This window comes from Neoarius graeffei, chromosome 7 (assembly GCF_027579695.1).
Source record: "Neoarius graeffei isolate fNeoGra1 chromosome 7, fNeoGra1.pri, whole genome shotgun sequence".
Lineage (NCBI taxonomy): Eukaryota > Metazoa > Chordata > Actinopteri > Siluriformes > Ariidae > Neoarius > Neoarius graeffei.
The window spans coordinates 76,640,029-76,659,546 of NC_083575.1; the positions used below are offsets into that span (position 1 = coordinate 76,640,029).

Sequence of the window (19,518 nt, forward strand, 5' to 3'; positions counted from 1 at the left end):
GATGAACAAGGATCAGAACAATAATGGACATATAATGAACAGTGAAGCCGCCATTACTGTCTCCAGTGCTCAGTGTTGGTAACTTGCCAGCGCCCCCTATAACGATCCCACAATTCCTTGCGCGCTCCACCCGGATGTGACGTAAAGTGGAACTGCTTTAACTGTATCGAGAGCACCTCGATTCATCCTCTCGTGTTCTGGCTACTGGAGTGGTCGGACGGACTGTTGGCACACTCGCCTACAGTGTTGAGACTAACCGCTATTGTCTGAGAACAGCCTGTTCAAATTAGTTTCGGCCGAACTTTTGAACGACCCGCTAGGTTTCAGCGATATAGTGGTTTTGATTCTAAACCTTTGCAAAGTTTAACTACAGTTAAGTAGTTTTCCACGCTAAGAGGCATTTGCGGACAGCTTCGCTCCTCTCAGCCTTTTTCTCGTCGATGCATCACCGGAGGTTTCTCCCGAAGCACCGTGGGCCAACTAGGCCTCCATCTCCCTGCTTCGTTAGCCACGGTTGGACGCAACTCGCCGCTAACCTCCTCTCCTCGGACCGCGACCCTCAGAGTAGACATCGGAGAACGAACTTCCATCGCATTGAGTAGGCACTTGGGCAAATTTTAATTTGTAGCTCATTCAGATGGTCGTTAGGGTCATGTTTAAGCTTTGAGCTGTTTAGCATACCCGCTCAGACACGGAAGGTGTTTGTTTTTTTATTGTTTGTTTTGGTTCTGTTTTTTTCTTTGAACTTGTTAGACAGGGTATCTTGCATGATATCTTTCCTTAACTCCATTGCTAGCTTCCCTATCTGATTAGCAGCGCAGCGACAAGTTTGTTATTTTAAGCTCCGAGGCTGGACCGCTACAAGGCCTAGCTCTCTCCATCCAACACCTATTACACACACACACTCTCTCTCTCTTTCTCTCTCTCTCGCGTTGAGTTCTTTGCCTAGATAGTCTGTTGGAAATTGTTAAGTACAGTGTTTGGATCCAGCTGTAACGTGGTCAGATTCTCCTTAGCAACTTATTGCTAGCTACCTCAGGGTGATACGCTAGCTGGTAGGCTTGTGTTCTCGACTAGGCCTGCAGGCGCCATATTTCCCGACGCCATTTTGGTACCTCCCTCAATGAGTTACCTGTGATACGACACCTAGGCACTGACCGCCATTTTGTTTAAGCATTGCCAGAGTGGCTAGTCGTTAGCATCTGCCCACAGATACATACACACCTACACACGCACGCATCGGCTTGCCCTAGTCTCTCTCTCTCACACACACACGCACACACAAGGGATTCTCTTTTCCTATCTCTCTCTCTCTCTCTCTCTTTCCCCCAAATTTATGGTCCAGGTGTAATTGTTCCATTGTCGTCTTGTTATTACCTTTGCCCGACATTGAATGTATTTTGTGAGATTATTATTAGTGAGCAGTAGACAAATAAAAGCTAATCAAACTGAATTACATTTTACTTGTTCCTGTTGTTTATTCACAAGGTCAACTATTTAGAACTCCTTTTTCCTTCAAAATTTAGCTTTTGTATACAACTGGGTTTCCCATCTAATGCAGAGCTACCATTAATCTTGAATGGAACCATTCACGGCGAGTATTAAAATTAACAATTTAAGATTTTATGAGACTGATCTTTATTTATAAATTGATTAATTCAATTATCAATTATTACATAATTTATAATTTAATTAATCCCAATTCCACCTACATCAGTGTAGTCACAATGCACGCAAATTCACTCCTGATGTAAACGACATGGTGTGTGTACGCACATGTGTCTTACCTCCATGCTCAGAAAACTTGGGGTTGGACAAAATCTGCTTGCAGAACTTCAGCCCATTTCTGTACTGCTTGTGCTCATAGCATCTCTACAAAGAAAGAAATAGAGTGGTTACGTTGGGGGGAGAAAAAGGAAAAAAAATATTTTAAAAAATCTTGAGACGTCCAGGGAACATGACGCAGCCGAAACCTGAATGTCACGTCAAAAATAGAAACATTTAGACAAAACAAGAGGTTATAAAACATGAGCTGAATGAAATGCCACCTGAATTTGCTGATCCGTCTCCTTTTGTTTGCTCGGTTGTCATGGCTTGTAATCTGCCAGCGTACATTACGCACAATCTTTATGCACAAGCAGCAATCTGTAAGGGTCAAAACACCCTTTGCAAATACAGCACCAGTCAAAAGTTTGGACACACCCAATTATTTTTATTAATTAAAAGGCGCTTCATGTTTGAAAGTAATGATGGATGTTGTTTCTCTTTACAGGGCTCTACATTAACTTTTGAAACCACTTGTCCGAATGTGAAGTTGACTTGTCCGAAGAAATATTTGAGAAAAAAAACAACTATTTGTAACCAAACAATCTTTATTGCATTTGTTTCCGAATTCACAACATGTGCAGAATATCCATGAATCAAAAGTAATCAATACTTGATATACTGAGGCAAAAGTTCAAAAATATAGTAAAACAGACTGATTGATACCATAATTCACCAATTATTACGCTCAAGTTCAGAAGCAATATATCCCAATAGAATAGAAATTATGAACATAAAATTTTAAGAACAAAATAACTATACTATTAGGGTGTTCACACGGCACATATTTGCATCGATGCTGCACCGATGTATTTTGTTGCGATATATCTTACACCGGTGTAAATTTCGCGCAGCGTTCACACTTCACAACCCTGCTTACTAGACAGAAGCGTGTTAGCACCGGTGCAGCCTCACTTGCGGTCACGCGGCAGTTTCTGCGACCGTGCAATAGTAGCAAAAACTTTATTACTATCATTTCCTTTGATAGTAATAAAGTTTTGATATTTCCTTTTATTACTATCATTTCCGATAGTAATAATGCGGAAATGAAATATGTGCATGCGTGAAAATGTACTTCCTTTTCCCGGTTGTCATGGCATCACCAAGTGCCGGGAAAACAACGTGGATGAAGACACCAGTGTTGCCAGATATTGCTGACGTTTTCCATCCCAAAATATGTTCAAATCCGCCAAAATGCACTTAAAACTGCCAAATCTGGCAACACTGGAAGACACGCAGTTCTGTTGTTGTTGATATTCGCCATTTTGGAAGCGCAAAATACCAGGATGCAAATTATGCAATACCCTTATGTAATCAACTCTCCTGACGCGTAGCGAGTCTACCCCTGTAGCGTTCAGACGTCCCATTTTATATCGGTGCTGCCCCGCAAACTAGTATTTACTCCGGAGTAAATTTCTTAAACCACCTCCCGAGCAGGGTTAGATTTGCACCGGTTTAAGCAGCTTTCAGGAGCTACGCCGGTATAACTTTGTACCGTGTGAACGCTCTACCGGGGCAGCCCCGGTGCTACACCGGAGTAAAAGTTGCCGTGTGAACACCCCTTATGAGATCCAGAAACACTAACCATTATATATACACAGATCAGTACTCTGCAGTTCAGTAACAAATATCACAAAAACTAACATTACCATAAAATTTATGACTTGATGAGATATCACTAGTTTGGACAAGAGAAACAAATAACAACAACGCTACAAATAAACTAACACAAAAAAAAAAAATCTATTCACTGCAGAAAAAAATTGGACTCCAATCAATCAATTTATTTATGAGAAATTGAAAAACAGAAAATTAAATTATATACATTTTCATTTTTAAATTATTAACTTTGAATATATATATCCTGTACTGATTAATAATTGCTGTCCAATTATTCAGTGTGGCTCCTGTATGGTATTTAATGGTCAAAAAAAAAGATAATTTCAAATAATACATAATTATATCTAAATTATAGAGCCCTATGTTTCAAATCCCTAAACTCCCATTACTAATTAGTTAATTAATACAGCCGGTAACCTAATTAGCAGCCATTTGACAGCTTGGTATTTCATAGATAACTTTCCCCAGTCCTACCTCACTCCCTGTCAATCCACACGCACGCAGGCGCACATTCCAAGCCCAGCGCACCCCGCCACACACGCTCGGCTATATAATGAACACCATCAACAACAATTCAAAGATTTGGAAATTACCACATAACGCAAATATACAGTTGAATAATGATCCCGCCAACAGAAACGTCAACAAATCCACGTGTATGACACGATTAAAACCAATCATAAACAGGCTTTCATCTAAACTGGGGAACAGGGGTGCTGCGCCCTCTTACTCTCGGCATGCGCCCCCTTACTGAAATGCCGATTGAACCCCAAGTCACACTTAGGCCATGCACTTATATGCTACTGCACAACATGCAATCTTTCTCAAAATGATCTTTTCTCTGTGAAAACATCCCAGCAACACCACGTGACAATGTGTCTGATCATCAAATACATTATAATCACTCCAAAAATATTCCAATCAGAGTAGATACACCGTCAGACGGTGCAAAAACGATCCGAACTGGCGTTTTCCAGACTGAGGCGCCATGTTGTTTACTTGTCGCGGCTGCTCGTGCGAGATTTGACATGGGTTACATACAAGGTCAGCTGACTTGTAGAGCGAGATTTTGAGATTGAATGACCTTTCACCCACCGGCGCGGGAGCTTTTGACAGAAGTAATTCGCGAGTTGTTTTTGTTGACACTTGGGCATTTAAAGATGTCATCCCGCGGCACGAAACGGAAGAAAGCCAAAGACTGTCTGGGGCAGAAGATGATTACGTCTTTCTTTTTCAATGTTGACAGACAATTTGTTACAATTTCCCTCTCAGACAGTCTCAGAATGTCCCATTGTAGCCTCAATTTTTCAAAGGCTTCGTGCGGGCGGGGGGGGGGGGGGGCAACCGGCACCATCCCCCCACCGTCGCTTCGCTCCCTCGCCATGGTGAGCGCCCTCATACTAAATTTTTCTAGAAAAAACCCTGATAAACGACCGTTTACTTTTCAGTTCAAACACACGAAGCGGTATTGGCCGGTTTCGCAAGTGGAATATTGTGCATGCGCACATCGCTCTCTCCAAATAGAAACATCCGGCGATTCATCAAAACAATATGTTGAGTGAGATGCTTCGGAAATCATGTGAATAAACTGATAAATTTGATATGTAACCCGAACATCGGCGTATTTTGGCACTTGTCCGATCGGACAAGTAACTGAGATGATGAACTTGTCCGACAAAGTATCACTTGTCCCGGACAAGCGTTAATGCCGAGCCCTGCTTTACTTAGTTGAGCGGTTTTTGATGACATAAGGATTAGTACAGTTGTGGAATAGGCCCATTTACTGCATGATCTCAAACACATTAAGAAATTGCACAAATTAACTTTTGACAAGACACACCTGTTAATTGAAAAACGTTCCAGGTGACTACTTCATGAAGCTGGTTAAGATAACGCCAATAGCGTGCAAAGTGTCGAGATAAATGGTGGGTACTTTCAAGAGTCTAAAATATGAAGCATTTTGTTTTTACGACATAATTCCATCTCATCTCATTATCTCTAGCCGCTTTATCCTGTTCTACAGGGTCGCAGGCAAGCTGGAGCCTATCCCAGCTGACTACGGGCGAAAGGCGGGGTACACCCTGGACAAGTCGCCAGGTCATCACAGGGCTGACACATAGACACAGACAACCATTCACACTCACATTCACACCTACGGTCAATTTAGAGTCACCAGTTAACCTAACCTGCATGTCTTTGGACTGTGGGGGAAACCGGAGCACCCGGAGGAAACCCACGCGGACACGGGGAGAACATGCAAACTCCACACAGAAAGGCCCTCGCCGGCCACGGGGCTCGAACCCGGACCTTCTTGCTGTGAGACGACAGCACTAACCACTACACCACCGTGCCACCCACATAATTCCATATACATGTTATTTCATAGTTGTGATGTCTTCAGTATTGGTCTACAATGTAGAACAGTCAAATGACAGAAAAACCTATGAATGACTGGGTGTACAAACTTTTGTCTGGTCCTGTAGAACCACTAGTGGTTGGTTCTTTTTCAGTGGGGCAAAGAACTTGGACACACCTGGAAGGTCAGGGCTGGGATCGAGCATATTCATTGACTGCTCCATTCCCCTTCTCATCCCTGGGTCGCTCATGTTGATGAGCTTTGGGAGAAGAAGAATGATCAAAAGGGAAACCGCCATCATGAGAACCACAGGGTTCATGAAGAAATCGGACCAACCCCGTGTGTCTCGTTTTGTAAAGTACGAATACTGTCCTGTACATCTCATCTGAACAGGGTAAGGCAACTGCATTACCTCAGATGTCTGGATGTAACGGACTCTTCTGGCACGCATTTTGCCTGTTGCAGTAATGTCAACTCTGACAGGCTCGAACCTGGACACAATGTGCAGCGCATAAGATCCGGACGGCACATTCCCCCCCAATCTGTCCCTCAGTCCTGGGATCGAGATGCTGACCTCTTCTGCTCCTCAAACCTGCCTGATCCATCCTGGTGCCCCGTGTCTGGTTGGAGTCTCATCTAGGGCTGCGTACCGGTACTGTATCGTGAAAATCGATTCGGTACAGGTCCAAAATACCGGATCATGAAGTACCGGTACTGTACCGATATAAATTTACACCAAGTATATGCTCATTTTGTGACTGAAAATGCGTAAATCCTACCACAAAGACGAAAATTTAGCACTGGAAAAGACGTAAAATGCCGCGCTGGAACTTGAAATCAGAGCGTTCTTTGATTTGAGATCCTCTCGCCACAGTCTCACGAGACATTGCGAGAGCTTGGCTGATCCAGCGTTCTGATTGGTCAAAAAGACTCAAAAGCAGGTCAGCCATTTTTCCTTTGCTGGCATTGGCGGTCTTTGTTGCTTTGTGTAATTTTGCCGCGTACTCCAAGTTAAAGGCCGCGGACTGCGTGTAGTCTGTAGTACTCTAGTGTAGTCACTTCTCGCTGTGAGACAACTTAGGACTTTTTGTCCCAAGTTAACTAAGTGTGAGAGTGAGAGGGTGACTGAGAAGTGAGGTAGGAAACCTAGTTATGTTCGGTTTTCTTTGAATAAAGATACTGACAAGTTGTCAACAGTTTATTAAATGTTTCTGTCGTTATTGAAGAAGTTGAGAAGAATTTGTCAAATTGTTCAGGTACAGGTCCGGACCTGTACCTAAACCTCTGTACCGGGACCTGTACCTGATGTTACGTTTAGGTACGCAGCCCTAGTCTCATCTCATCGCATCGCTCCTGTGGAGGACGGCCCCATGTGGACAGTTGGGGGTCGCGCCCGGAAGACGCTCTGGACTCTTGCAGTGGTGTTTTTGTGGCTGGGGACTGCAGTTGACTTGCTGACTTTAGGACTGCGGTTGTCATGAACGGTTTTGCGCTCGGGTTTCCGTCGGTGGGAGGTTTATAGCATCAACGAAACGGTCTTCATGTTAAAACTGTTAATATTATAGTCAGGCTGTCTGTTGTTGCCCAAATGAGGATGGGTTCCCTTTTGAGTCGGGTTCCTCTCGAGGTTTCTTCCTCATGTCGTCTGAGGGAGTTTTTCCTCGCCACCGTCGCCACAGGCTTGCTCATTGGGGATAGATTAGGGATAAAATTAGCTCATGTTTTAAGTCGTTCAAATTCTGTAAAGCTGCTTTGCGACAATGTTTATTGTTAAAAGCGCTATACAAATAAACTTGACTTGGTTGTCCATCTAATGCAAGGCCGCACTGACTAAGCAATTTTTGGCCTGATTTTACAGTCACAGAAACAGGAGAGGGAAAAAGAAAAAAGAAAAAAAAAAAAAAACCTGTTCTTGAACTAAAATCTGTTCTTCGAAGGCATTACGCAACACGCTTACTGTCAGCCAACAAAACAACTCTGGCAAGAGCCAATTTTTTTTTTTTTTATTAAAATCTTAGAAAGTGCTCCCTGCTATGAGACTCAAGGCCAATTTATGCTGACAACCCAGTCCTCGCAGATAGCGTCGCAGACAGTGTCTGCGTAGCCCCCCCCACCTTCGCAAACGCTCTGCGCGCACCTCCCAAAAATTGTGACCACCGCAGAAGCCTCGCAGACAGCGTCGCAGACAAGAGGGCTCTGATTGGTCCACTCTACATCCGCTGTACACGCACTTCCGCTTCCCTACTTTCCCAGTTTGGTTTGTTTTCACGACCGCCATTTTTAAAAACACGAGCGAAGATGGAGCAGCACGAAGAGCGGTTGATCGAGGAAGTGAGGAAGTGCGTACATCTATACGACTCCAGTTCTAGTCATTATAAGTAACCGGAGGATAAACACTCCACTAACCACACCCACCAACTACTCCTAGCGATTTCGCGACTTCGCGCCCCCTTGCGTTGTAGCGGTGAATAACATCGCGCACGCCTATTACTCCCCGCTCAACGATAAATTACAACTGTCTGCGAAAAGCTGTCTGCGAAAGCCTTGTCGCAAGAGCATGCAGAGGCCTTAAGGCCCACTTTACACGGGGACGGTCTGAAACAAAAACGCAAAAGTCCGTTTTCGTTCTCACTACACGACCGTTTTCAAGGAGGAAATCTGCGTCTATACGGTGACGCATAAATGTGTGGCATTCAATTGGATGTGCATGCCAGGTGGCTAGGTGGCGCTGTGAAATACCTCCACTACGTCTGCACGCATGCGCAACGTCTTCCGTCTTGTCTGATCTGCACATCTGCGCCGCGAAAACTTTGACTACTCTGGCTATGGTAAGTAAGGAAGTAAGTAAAAAAGTAAGAGCATGCTATACCCGCCTCTGTTCATTAACGGTATATGTGCAGATTCGGTATAGATGTTCGAAGGACTCCTGGACGTTTATTAAAGCTGCCAGAGCAGCTTGAAGGTCCGTTGGATCGATGTAATCAGACATGCTCTTACTTTTTTACTTCCCGGGCTGGCATGTACAGTATATGACACATGCATGACGTAAACGCGTACCCGACGTGAGCAGATCCGAGCAGAGTTTCGCGTATTGGGTAGTTTAGACGGATATGCAACGGGGGCTGTTTTTAACTTATCCACTCTGGAAGGCGTTTTCAATTTTTCCCGTTTTTCAGCCTCGGAAACGCCGTCCCCGTGTAGACGAAAGGCACTTCCGATAAAATATTTAGTCGTTTTTACCCGACAGCGTCCTCGTGTAAACGGGCCCTAAACTCAAGATAAATATAACAGTCTGCATGTTTACTGATTTAAAGCAAATACTAATTTCTACAGTATAATGCACATTTACAAGTGAAAAGGTGCTGCTTTGTTTATTGCTGATCCTGTGAGCAGCTACGTTAAATGAAACCTTCCCGACTTTCCCAGTTTTTCGTTTGGGTTTCCTCGTTTCGTCTTCAACCGAACATAGCAAATGCTCCAACTTGGTGAGTGAAATAAAGTCGCGAGATTCAGATAAGAATCATGGAAAGGGCTTGATATTTTTATGATGGCACTGTCAAAGTAGTAAAATATGAGAAATACTAGCATGACTTCAGAATTATTTAGCCTGGTTGGTTCAGATGAATATGGTAACGTAGGTTACTGATTCAATTCAGTGTAGAAGAAGAAATGGAGAGTAACACTACGTTCAGACTGCGACCTGAAACGACCCATATCCGATTTGTTGTGAAATCCGATTTTTTTGTTAGGCCGTTCACATTACCAATTATATGAGACTTGTATGCGATCTCCAATATGAACGGAAAACGACCCAAAAGTGTCCCGCATGCGCAAATTGACACGTAATAAGCACATCTACGTAATACGTAAACAAAAAAAAAAAAAGCACACTCATGTTTAATGATTTCTTTTTTGTTTGTTTAATTATCTGGTTAGTGTTAAAGTGTGAGGTCTCGTGTGTGTTTTTGTTTCTGAACTGAAATGAAAACGTGTAGCCTGGTAACGAGGGTTGACTCCTAAATGTCTCTCTAATTTCTATACAAGTGTTACATGTACTATACATGTTACTAGGAAGTAATGGATTTTTCAACTCTATTGGCCCTTTTCCACTACCCTTTTTCAGCTCACTTCAGCCCGACACGGCTCGCGTTTCGACTACCAAAAACCAGCACGACTCAGCTCGCTTCAGCCCTGCTTAGCCCCTAAAACTCGCACCGTTTTGGAGTGGGGCTGAAGCGAGCCAAGCCGTGCCGAGTGAGGCTGGGGGCGTGAGCAGACACTCCCCTGTGCACTGATTGGTGAGGAGGAGTGTCCTCACATGCCCACACACGCCCCGCGAGCGCGCTGGGATCTGTAAACACCGCAAACCCGGAAGGAGAAGAATTACGAATTACGAGAATTTCTGAAGCCTTATGCGCCTCGCCTCATCTATACGCTCTTGCCAGTATCTGTCCGCGTTGTCGGTGACAACAAGCCACAGCACCAAGACCAGCAACACTAACGACTCCATGTCCTCCATGTTTATTGTTTACTATTCGGGTCGTGAGACTACCGCTTAAAAGCTCACTGATGTCACTGTTTGCGCTGCTTAACGACATCACCTGACGTCCACCCACTTTCGCTAACTCCACCCAATGTGTCCACCCACTTCCAGCCAGCACGGTTCAGCGCGGTTGTAGTCGAAATCCAACTCCAACAGCCCCGCTCAGCTCGACTCAGCACGGCACGGCTCAGCCCGACTCAGCACGGCACGGCTCAGCCCGACTCAGCCGCGTTTGTAGTGGAAAAGCGGCATATATAGACCCCTTTCACTGACGTCACCTGAAACCAGAAGTAAACAGACCCTGCGCCATTTTGGAAGACCAACAAACTCGTGATAAGGGGATAATAACGGCAGCGGTATGTGAACCCACGAGAATAAAGTGGAGTAGCAAACGACTTAAACAAATCTGAGCTGTTTTATTTAGGATTTATTGGCCCAACAGTAGACTTGAAAGAAACCTGTGTGAGACTTGGCAAAAAACTGTGGATATAACGGATAAGTCTGTGCATGATCTGCGGACACTTTGAGGTAAGCAAACGCAAGAAATTCAGATTTAAAACATGCTAAAGTGGCCCAAGTTGATAACTGTATGAGGAGCAAGCCTCCCAGACTCCTACAATTTAATAATAATAATAATAATAATAATAATAATAATAATAATTTAGGATGGTTTGGGGCTTGCTCGCTGCTGCCAGGTTGGTTGTTGAGTAGCCTGACTGTTTTTTTTTTTCTTGCGTGTGGTATCATTGTTGACGCGAGGTTGGTTTTTGAACATGCCAATGCAGACACGATTTCCCCTGATGAGTGATGACTTCAGAAGCGATGCGTGTGTGGAGTCCGCGTGATGTGTGCGTAAGATAGGCTTCTCATGTGTTTGGAGATCCGCGCTCCGAGACAAGCGCAAGCACACACACCCCCAAGGGAAAAAAGGGACCCCCTGAAAATATCGGCATATTTCGAACACTGAGTGTAGGCACTGGGTGTAAACAACAAATAGTTTACAATGTCTGGGTAGCAAACAGATGGCAGAATTGGTGTCCGGTCCTCCTTATGTTTCCATTCTCCCTTGCCCCGAGTCTTATCATATGGGTCAAACCCATCAATCACAGCCAGTTTCTCCACATACCGTGCCCTTTCTGCAGCTGGTAATGTACTCACATAACCCGAATTATCAGCCATCGTGTCACTTTACTCTCGCTCGTACTTTGTTTTATATTGTGAGTGCATGTACTTGGTCTTCCAATATGGCGCCTAACAAAATCTCGCGGCGCGGTGACGTCATGTGAAAGGGGTCTATAGTGCACTCGAGCTTCAGTAGGCAGTCATTTGGGATACGGCCGCTGTATTACCAAACTTAATTCAGGCTTAATAATTTGCAAATATTTATTTCATCATATTAATAAACTTCTTCTGCATTTTTATAAATATTTATTTAGAGATTGTTTATAGCCAGCTGAATTCTGCAACTTCTCTCAGCGCTGGCTCAAGGTGCAGAAACACCAGTGCAGTTTGCTATGGAGATGAGGAGAGACCTGGCGATGTGGTTTTTGTGGCGGCGGCGGAACTCACACAATAATCTGATTAATGTGGGCAGCAGACTAATGAGACCGAAGGTGTCAAATTACTGGAAATTTCCAGAACAATCTTATAATCTTGTAATACAGGATGGTTTAAGTTATAAATCAGTTATAGAAACTGTTTTATTTAATCAGGCTAACAGATCAACATCCAGGTCCCTACCAAATCCACTATTAGCTTGATCAATTCTATATAAAAGTCTATTTAAATTCTGAAAACTGTATAAATGTTGTTGTTTTCCACCAAAGAGGCGGGATTAGCCAACACAGAATAGTGACGTTTGTCTCTTGTTGATGACGTGTAGGTCGCATGAATGTGACCTGTCCGGTCAGACTGCAGTCGCATGTGAAAATATCGGATATGCATCGGATTTAGGACCACATATCCAAGCGGCCTGGGTCGCATGTGAAAAAAATCGGATCTGTGTCGTTCAGATTGTCAATAACAAATCGGATACAGGTCGCATATGGGCAAAAAAATCGGATATGGGTCGTTTCAGGGTGCAGTCTGAACGTAGTCTTAGAAATCCATATAATACAGACAAATCTTACAATTTCAGTGTTACTTAAAAGCGCCATTCTTCTTCATTGACTGTTGAGGACTCGTGACTTGACTTGAGCACTGATGACTTGGACTAATGCATGAAAGGGGAACTGAAGTGATTTTTAAACTTGCTTTATTTCTTAATTAACGTTATTCAATTACGTTTTCGGTTTTAGTAACCTTAAATCGTGACTCATTAGCAACTAACTGCAATTAAATATTATACTTATTGGCCTATTCGGTTTTTAGCCGTGTTGAACTTAGTTTGTTTGGTCCACGGCAGGCGTCGCTTATCCACGCGATCTTCACGAGACTTGTGCGAGACTTCGAAGCGTGAAGTGTCAGCGCCGCCATTTTGAAACCTGTTTTCCCAAATGAAACATTGCACAAAAAAAAAAAAGAGTTTAAATGACAATTACTGCCTACTTTTTTCAAACTTTCCTGATTGCTGTCAAAACAAACAGAACTTCCGGCTTGATTACGTCAGCATTCGAAAGAGGGCGCGCGCGTCTTTTGACAACATTCAAAACTCCTTTAACTGCATTCTGACTCGTAAATTGGAGACGAGGACTCTGCTTTTTTCTTTATTTTTTTGGTAACATACCATAATAATTTGGCACAAGATATTTATATATGAGTGATTCCATGCTTATGGGTACTGAAATGGGGACATGAACTTATTCACCTAAAACCATTTCTTTTTTTACCATCAGGTCACAAAACATGTAATCTTTAATGAATGATATGTTAAAAGATAACTTTAATTTTCTGAGATGTAATAAAAACATATTTATATGCCAAAGTCAAGCCTATGAGTTCCAAAATGATGTCTGTTACATTACTTCTGTTACGATTGTCCATCTCGCGTCTGTTACAAATTAATTACAATCTAGCTCTATACCATGTTAATCTTATTGAAAGAATGTGTATGTTTATTCTACTACACATGTTTATTAATTATATTTGCTAAAACATCACCTTCCTATGTTTCAAAAAGTAATTCTACATTGTTAAAATTGAGAATATATATGTCCACAACACTTCTGCTACATTCTGACTTTGGCATATAAATATGTTTTTATTACATCTCAGAAAATTAAAGTTATCTTTTAACATATCATTCATTAAAGATTACATGTTTTGTGACCTGATGGTAAAAAAAGAAATGGTTTTAGGTGAATTTTTAAAAATAAGTTCATGTCCCCATTTCAGTACCCATAAGCGTGGAATCACTCATATACATTAATTTTGTATTAATTTCATGCAAGAGCGTCACGCGTGCATCAGATAGACTCCTGGACGCATTCTGGACAGCGCGCGTGCCGAGCGGACTCTCGCGCACACCGTAAACGACTCACACCTGCACAGGATTAAGACGCAATCAGCACACCAATATAATAACAATGAAACTTACTTTGCGAAGTATTGAGCTGTGTTGCTGGCACGTTACGGAGACTTATTTCCTTGTTTGGTTTCCTGAGCCCCGATTTCCTGTTTCTCGTCTTTGATTCTGCAAAGTCCACAATGGCCTGTTTGTGCCTCGCTCGACCTATTGCCTGTTTCACCGTTTTACGATTACACCCCTTTTATCTTGCCAAATGACACAGCTCGTTACCCTGAGATGGATTTTTTTTTTTAAAGCACAATCAGCAATTTGAGGAAAACCTGGACGTTATCATCACAGGTAAGCATGGTGGAAAGATCATGGACATGTTTTTACTGATCAAATTCACCGATACTTCATGATCTCCTTGTCGAAACCTACTTTGTTTCTTACTTTTTCATTTGACAGTCGCCATTTTGTATCTAAACGCACGTTTGAGAAGTCACGCGAGGTGTTGATAATAGTGATCACTTTCACCGGTGTCCACCATTATCGACACCCTGTGGAATTAAGTGACATTTACAACTGTTATGGATCCATCTTTGTGTAACATTGTTGAAGTAGATAAAGTACTTTAAAAAAAAAAAAAAAATTACAAGTGCTGCAATTTATAACTTTTTTTTTTTTCTGATCCATAACAATATGGAATGTTTATAGATTTGGAATCCTACTACAATAAATAGAATTAGACAAGAATTAAATTCCTAGCATATAAAAAAAAAAAATTTTTTACATGCTTGAAATATTGATTTTTCGATTCCATTCGGCAAATTTGTTTGCAGTTTGTTATAAATATTTTCATGTGGTTATAATGTCAATTTCCTGTTGACGTTTATTAGTAAACTACAAAACTAGAAATTAATACAACCCCGATTCCAAAAAAGTTGGGACAAAGTACAAATTATAAATAAAAACAAAATGCAATAATTTACAAATATCAAACTGATATTGTATTCACAATAGAACATAAACAACATATCAAATGTCGTAAGTGAGACATTTTGAAATTTCATACCAAATATTGGCTCATTTGAAATTTCATGACAGCAACACATCTCAAAAAAGTTGGGACAGGGGCAATAAGAGGCTGGAAAAGTTAAAGGTACAAAAAAGGAACAGCTGGAGGACCAAATTGCAACTCATTAGGTCAACTGGCAATAGGTCATTAACATGACTGGGTATAAAAAGAGCATCTTGGAGTGGCAGCGGCTCTCAGAAGTAAAGATGGGAAGAGGATCACCAATCCCCCTAATTCTGCACCGACAAATAGTGGAGCAATATCAGAAAGGAGTTCGACAGTGTAAAATTACGAAGAGTTTGAACATATCATCTACAGTGCATAATATCATCAAAAGATTCAGAGAATCTGGAAGAATCTCTGTGCGTAAGGGTCAAGGCCGGAAAACCATACTGGGTGCCCGTGATCTTCGGGCCCTTAGACGGCACTGCATCACATACAGGCATGCTTCTGTATTGGCAATCACAAAATGGGCTCAGGAATATTTCCAGAGAACATTATCTGTGAACACAATTCACCGTGTCATCCGCCGTTGCCAGCTAAAACTCTATAGTTCAAAGAAGAAGCCGTATCTAAACACGATCCAGAAGCGCAAACGTCTTCTCTGGGCCAAGGCTCATTTAAAATGGACTGTGGCAAAGTGGAAAACTGTTCTGTGGTCAGACGAATCAAAATTTGAAGTTCTTTATGGAAATCAGGAACGCCGTGTCATTCGGACTAAAGAGGAGAAGGACGACCCGAGTTATCAGCGCTCAGTTCAGAAGCCTGCATCTCTGATGGTATGGGGTTGCATTAGTGCGTGTGGCATGGGCAGCTTACACATCTGGAAAGACACCATCAATGCTGAAAGGTATATCCAGGTTCTAGAGCAACATATGCTCCCATCCAGACGACGTCTCTTTCAGGGAAGACCTTGCATTTTCCAACATGACAATGCCAAACCACATACTGCATCAATTACAGCATCATGGCTGCGTAGAAGAAGGGTCCGGGTACTGAACTGGCCAGCCTGCAGTCCAGATCTTTCACCCATAGAAAACATTTGGCGCATCATAAAACGGAAGATACGACAAAAAAGACCTAAGACAGTTGAGCAACTAGAATCCTACATTAGACAAGAATGGGTTAACATTCCTATCCCTAAACTTGAGCAACTTGTCTCCTCAGTCCCCAGACGTTTACAGACTGTTGTAAAGAGAAAAGGGGATGTCTCACAGTGGGAAACATGGCCTTGTCCCAACTTTGAGATGTGGTGTTGTCATGAAATTTAAAAAAAATCACCTAATTTTTCTCTTTAAATGATAAATTTTCTCAGTTTAAACATTTGATATGTCATCTGTGTTCTATTCTGAATAAAATACGGAATTTTGAAACTTCCACATCATTGCATTCCGTTTTTATTTACAATTTGTACTTGGTCCCAACTTTTTTGGAATCAGGGATGTACAAACAACGAATGATTAACAAAACGTGATGTACGAAAATACTTAGGAAGTGGGTAGAAAGTGAAAGACAAAGATTCCGACAGAAACATTCAGCTCGTTTGTTTACAAACATTAGAATTACTTCCTTATTTACGTAAAGCACCGACAGCCATGTATTTATATAAAGGATAATTTGTACTAAATAAGTCTATGTAAAACAAATTTTAAACAAAAACTCTTTTAACTTAATACCACATACTGATTTTTAATATTTTTTTTATAAGTAATCATCTGGGTGTCGATAACTGCGGACAAAGGTGTCAATAATTGTGCAACAGTGTCATGTGATCTGATACACCAAGTAATCGCAAATCAACTCATTTTTCCCCAGTGGAAGTGTGAGTAATTATTCATACACAATTTACATACTGAAAGCCTTTTCTACTTTTGCAGTGGCCAAAAGATTGTTAAGGTGTCGATAATTCTAGCCACCGCTCTAGTAGTATCCTATTTTACTTTATTATAATGCTAAAGTGCATATTCTGGACCAATTTCGTTTTTTTTTTTTTCAAGAAATTATGTCCCTTTACACACTCATCCAGAAGGGTAATTTTGCACAAGGCCATCTGTCTACAGCAGAAAAAATAAAATAAAACGCGTCTGGAAAAATCCCAAGGGAGTCTGGAGCCAGATTCGTGACGTTATCTGCGGAAGCACCAGCAGGCTGCGCGAGCTTTGCACGGTTTCAGTGCACAGCCTGTGTAGACCAAGCGCTCCCATTTCTCTCTCATTGTCCGGTCTTTTGGGAAACGATGAGTACTAATCCCATCAAGATTGGTGTTGCTACACCCTCCTACGATACATCTGTTAACCATTTTAATAATTACGCGATAACGAAGAAATTTGCAGAAAACCACCAGGTCGTTTTCTCAAACAAACCAGCGCTGACGTAGGATTCAGAGGGAGGCGTCCCGCACGCGACGTCACGAAAATCAATGTTTGCCGGGAAATCCAAATGCCAAGTTTTTTCAGAGGCGGACCAATTCGCCTCAAATGGCTTGATTTCAACTGAATTTTTCTGGTATTGTGCAAGGTAAAAAAAAATTGCACAAAATGTAACAGATATTTGACCAAAGTTTAATATAAAATAGGAGAATTACATTGATCTCGCTCCTGAATTTGCCTGTGATATGCACTTGAACACTTTTACCTCCCACCATAAGGCACTTTGAGCTGAATTTCAAGGCAAGTCATAATTAACCCATTATCATTATTATAAATGTGGTTCATAAGGGTGAAATGCTGAACCATGATGTGGTTTATATCAAATGGTTAAATCAAACAGTTTAAACAAGAAAGGTCACCAATGGAAAGTGTGTAAACTTCGACCATAACACTTTCTTGGAACAAAGATAACTTAAAATACATTTCCGCCAAGTACTGGCACTTTCTTTTTTTAATCAGTAACCTGCATTTCACTACAGAATCCCATTCCAGAGGAACACGGCTTGAACCCAAGAGACCTCCGAGAGGAAGAAAAAATAAAATAAAACAAAACATTAGGTTTAGGGCGGCACGGTGGTGTAGTGGTTAGCACTGTCGCCTCACAGCAAGAAGGTCCTGGGTTCGAGCCCCGGGGCCGGCGGGGGCCTTTCTGTGTGGAGTTTGCATGTTCTCCCCGTGTCCGCGTGGGTTTCCTCCGGGTGCTCCGGTTTCCCCCACAGTCCAAAGACATGCAGGTTAGGTTAACTGGTGACTCTAAATTGAGCGTAGGTGTGAATGTGGGTGTGAATGGTTGTCTGTGTCTATGTGTCAGCCCTGTGATGACCTGGCGACTTGTCCAGGGTGTACCCCGCCTTTCGCCCGTAGTCAGCTGGGATAGGCTCCAGCTTGCCTGCGACCCTGTAGAAGGATAAAGCGGCTAGAGATAATGAGATGAGATGAGACATTAGGTTTAACTTTCTGCATTTCCCCTGAATTTACTGGCTTGGGGGGGGGGGGGGGGTTTGCTGGATGAGAATGTCACCTGCAGGACCCGTCCCCATGGCATACTAAAAAGTTAACATACTAGCCATTAGCATGTTAGCTGTCAACATATTAGCCTTGAGCTGTGTTCACATATATACTAGGGCTGGGTATCACCAGATACCTCACGATACGATACTATGGCGATATTTTGCCCACGATAACGATAATATCACGGTACAGCGATTCTGCGATAATCAATATATTGCAAGAAATTTCAACCACATCATGATATCTGTGTCAGTGAAGAAAATCAGAATTTATTGACCACTGTAAAATTACATTTCACATACATAACTAAACACTCTTGCCAGACATATATGTGTCTCTATTCCACTGCTGGCAAAACCAAGAGTTGCTTCACTACAACATACAGAAAATTCCCATTTCTGTGCTAGTATTCTCAACTTTTCTGTAAGCATGGACACATCAGTGCTGCTTAACAAGCAGAATCAAATTGTTTTATGAAAACTTAAAACTTGCACTGCAGACTGCACATACGTTTCAGTGCTAACACTAATATCAATTTGTTCTTTGTAAACTTGAGAACATATACCGGAGAACATTTAACTTGTGCTTATTTTGCAGGAACAACGCACTGTCTGAAACACATTGAAAAGTGCAGTGGGCATCTTAATTGGAGCATCTTAATTTAATTGGAGCGAAACAGGTTTTGCAAAGTGCATTCTCCTTGTCCGGCTCACTGGTTTTTTTTTCTCCTTTCCTTTGGAATCCAAAGTGCCTCCAAACATCTGCCTTAAAGTTCGGCGGCGTCTCTTGGTTTACGTTAACAGCCATGCTTGCCTGTTTTTTTCCCTCACTGCAACCACCGGGGAAAAAAAGAGAAGACGAAGAGTGCCTTGCAGTGAGGGAGCGGCACAGCGACACCTCGCGGAGCAGAGGTGCGGAAGTCGTACTGGATTTACAACCCGTCTGAAACATGATTTTATTATTTGAAAAAAATATCGATATTCAAATTGAGTATCGATATTGAATCGGGAGACAAAGTATCGCGATATATCGCCGTATCGATATTTTTGCACACCCCTAATATATACCGGTACGAAAGTGGTATAACTGTATCGATACAAAGTACACCGGTACAGTTTAGTGCATCTGTCCACACTAGCGAGAAATGTTTGCGGTTTTCTTTCACGGTAGTTGAAATGCGCGTGCGCGAAATGTTCCCGTGGTTACCGAGTA

At 42.2% G+C, this 19,518-nt stretch overlaps 1 protein-coding gene across 2 annotated transcripts in view; it reads right to left on the bottom strand.

Annotated features, from left to right (window-relative positions):
- The window catches only part of naa15b (N-alpha-acetyltransferase 15, NatA auxiliary subunit b), a 126,553-nt gene that overhangs the window by 63,262 nt on the left and 43,773 nt on the right, over nucleotides 1-19,518 (bottom strand). The window contains exon 2 of one of the 2 annotated variants that reach the window (XM_060926427.1): nucleotides 1,788-1,872. In XM_060926427.1, the coding sequence (XP_060782410.1) occupies nucleotides 1,788-1,872 (85 nt within the window). Of the gene's footprint in view, nucleotides 1-1,787; nucleotides 1,874-19,518 lie in introns of those variants that run through there. The other variant, XM_060926428.1, reaches the window with a different exon arrangement.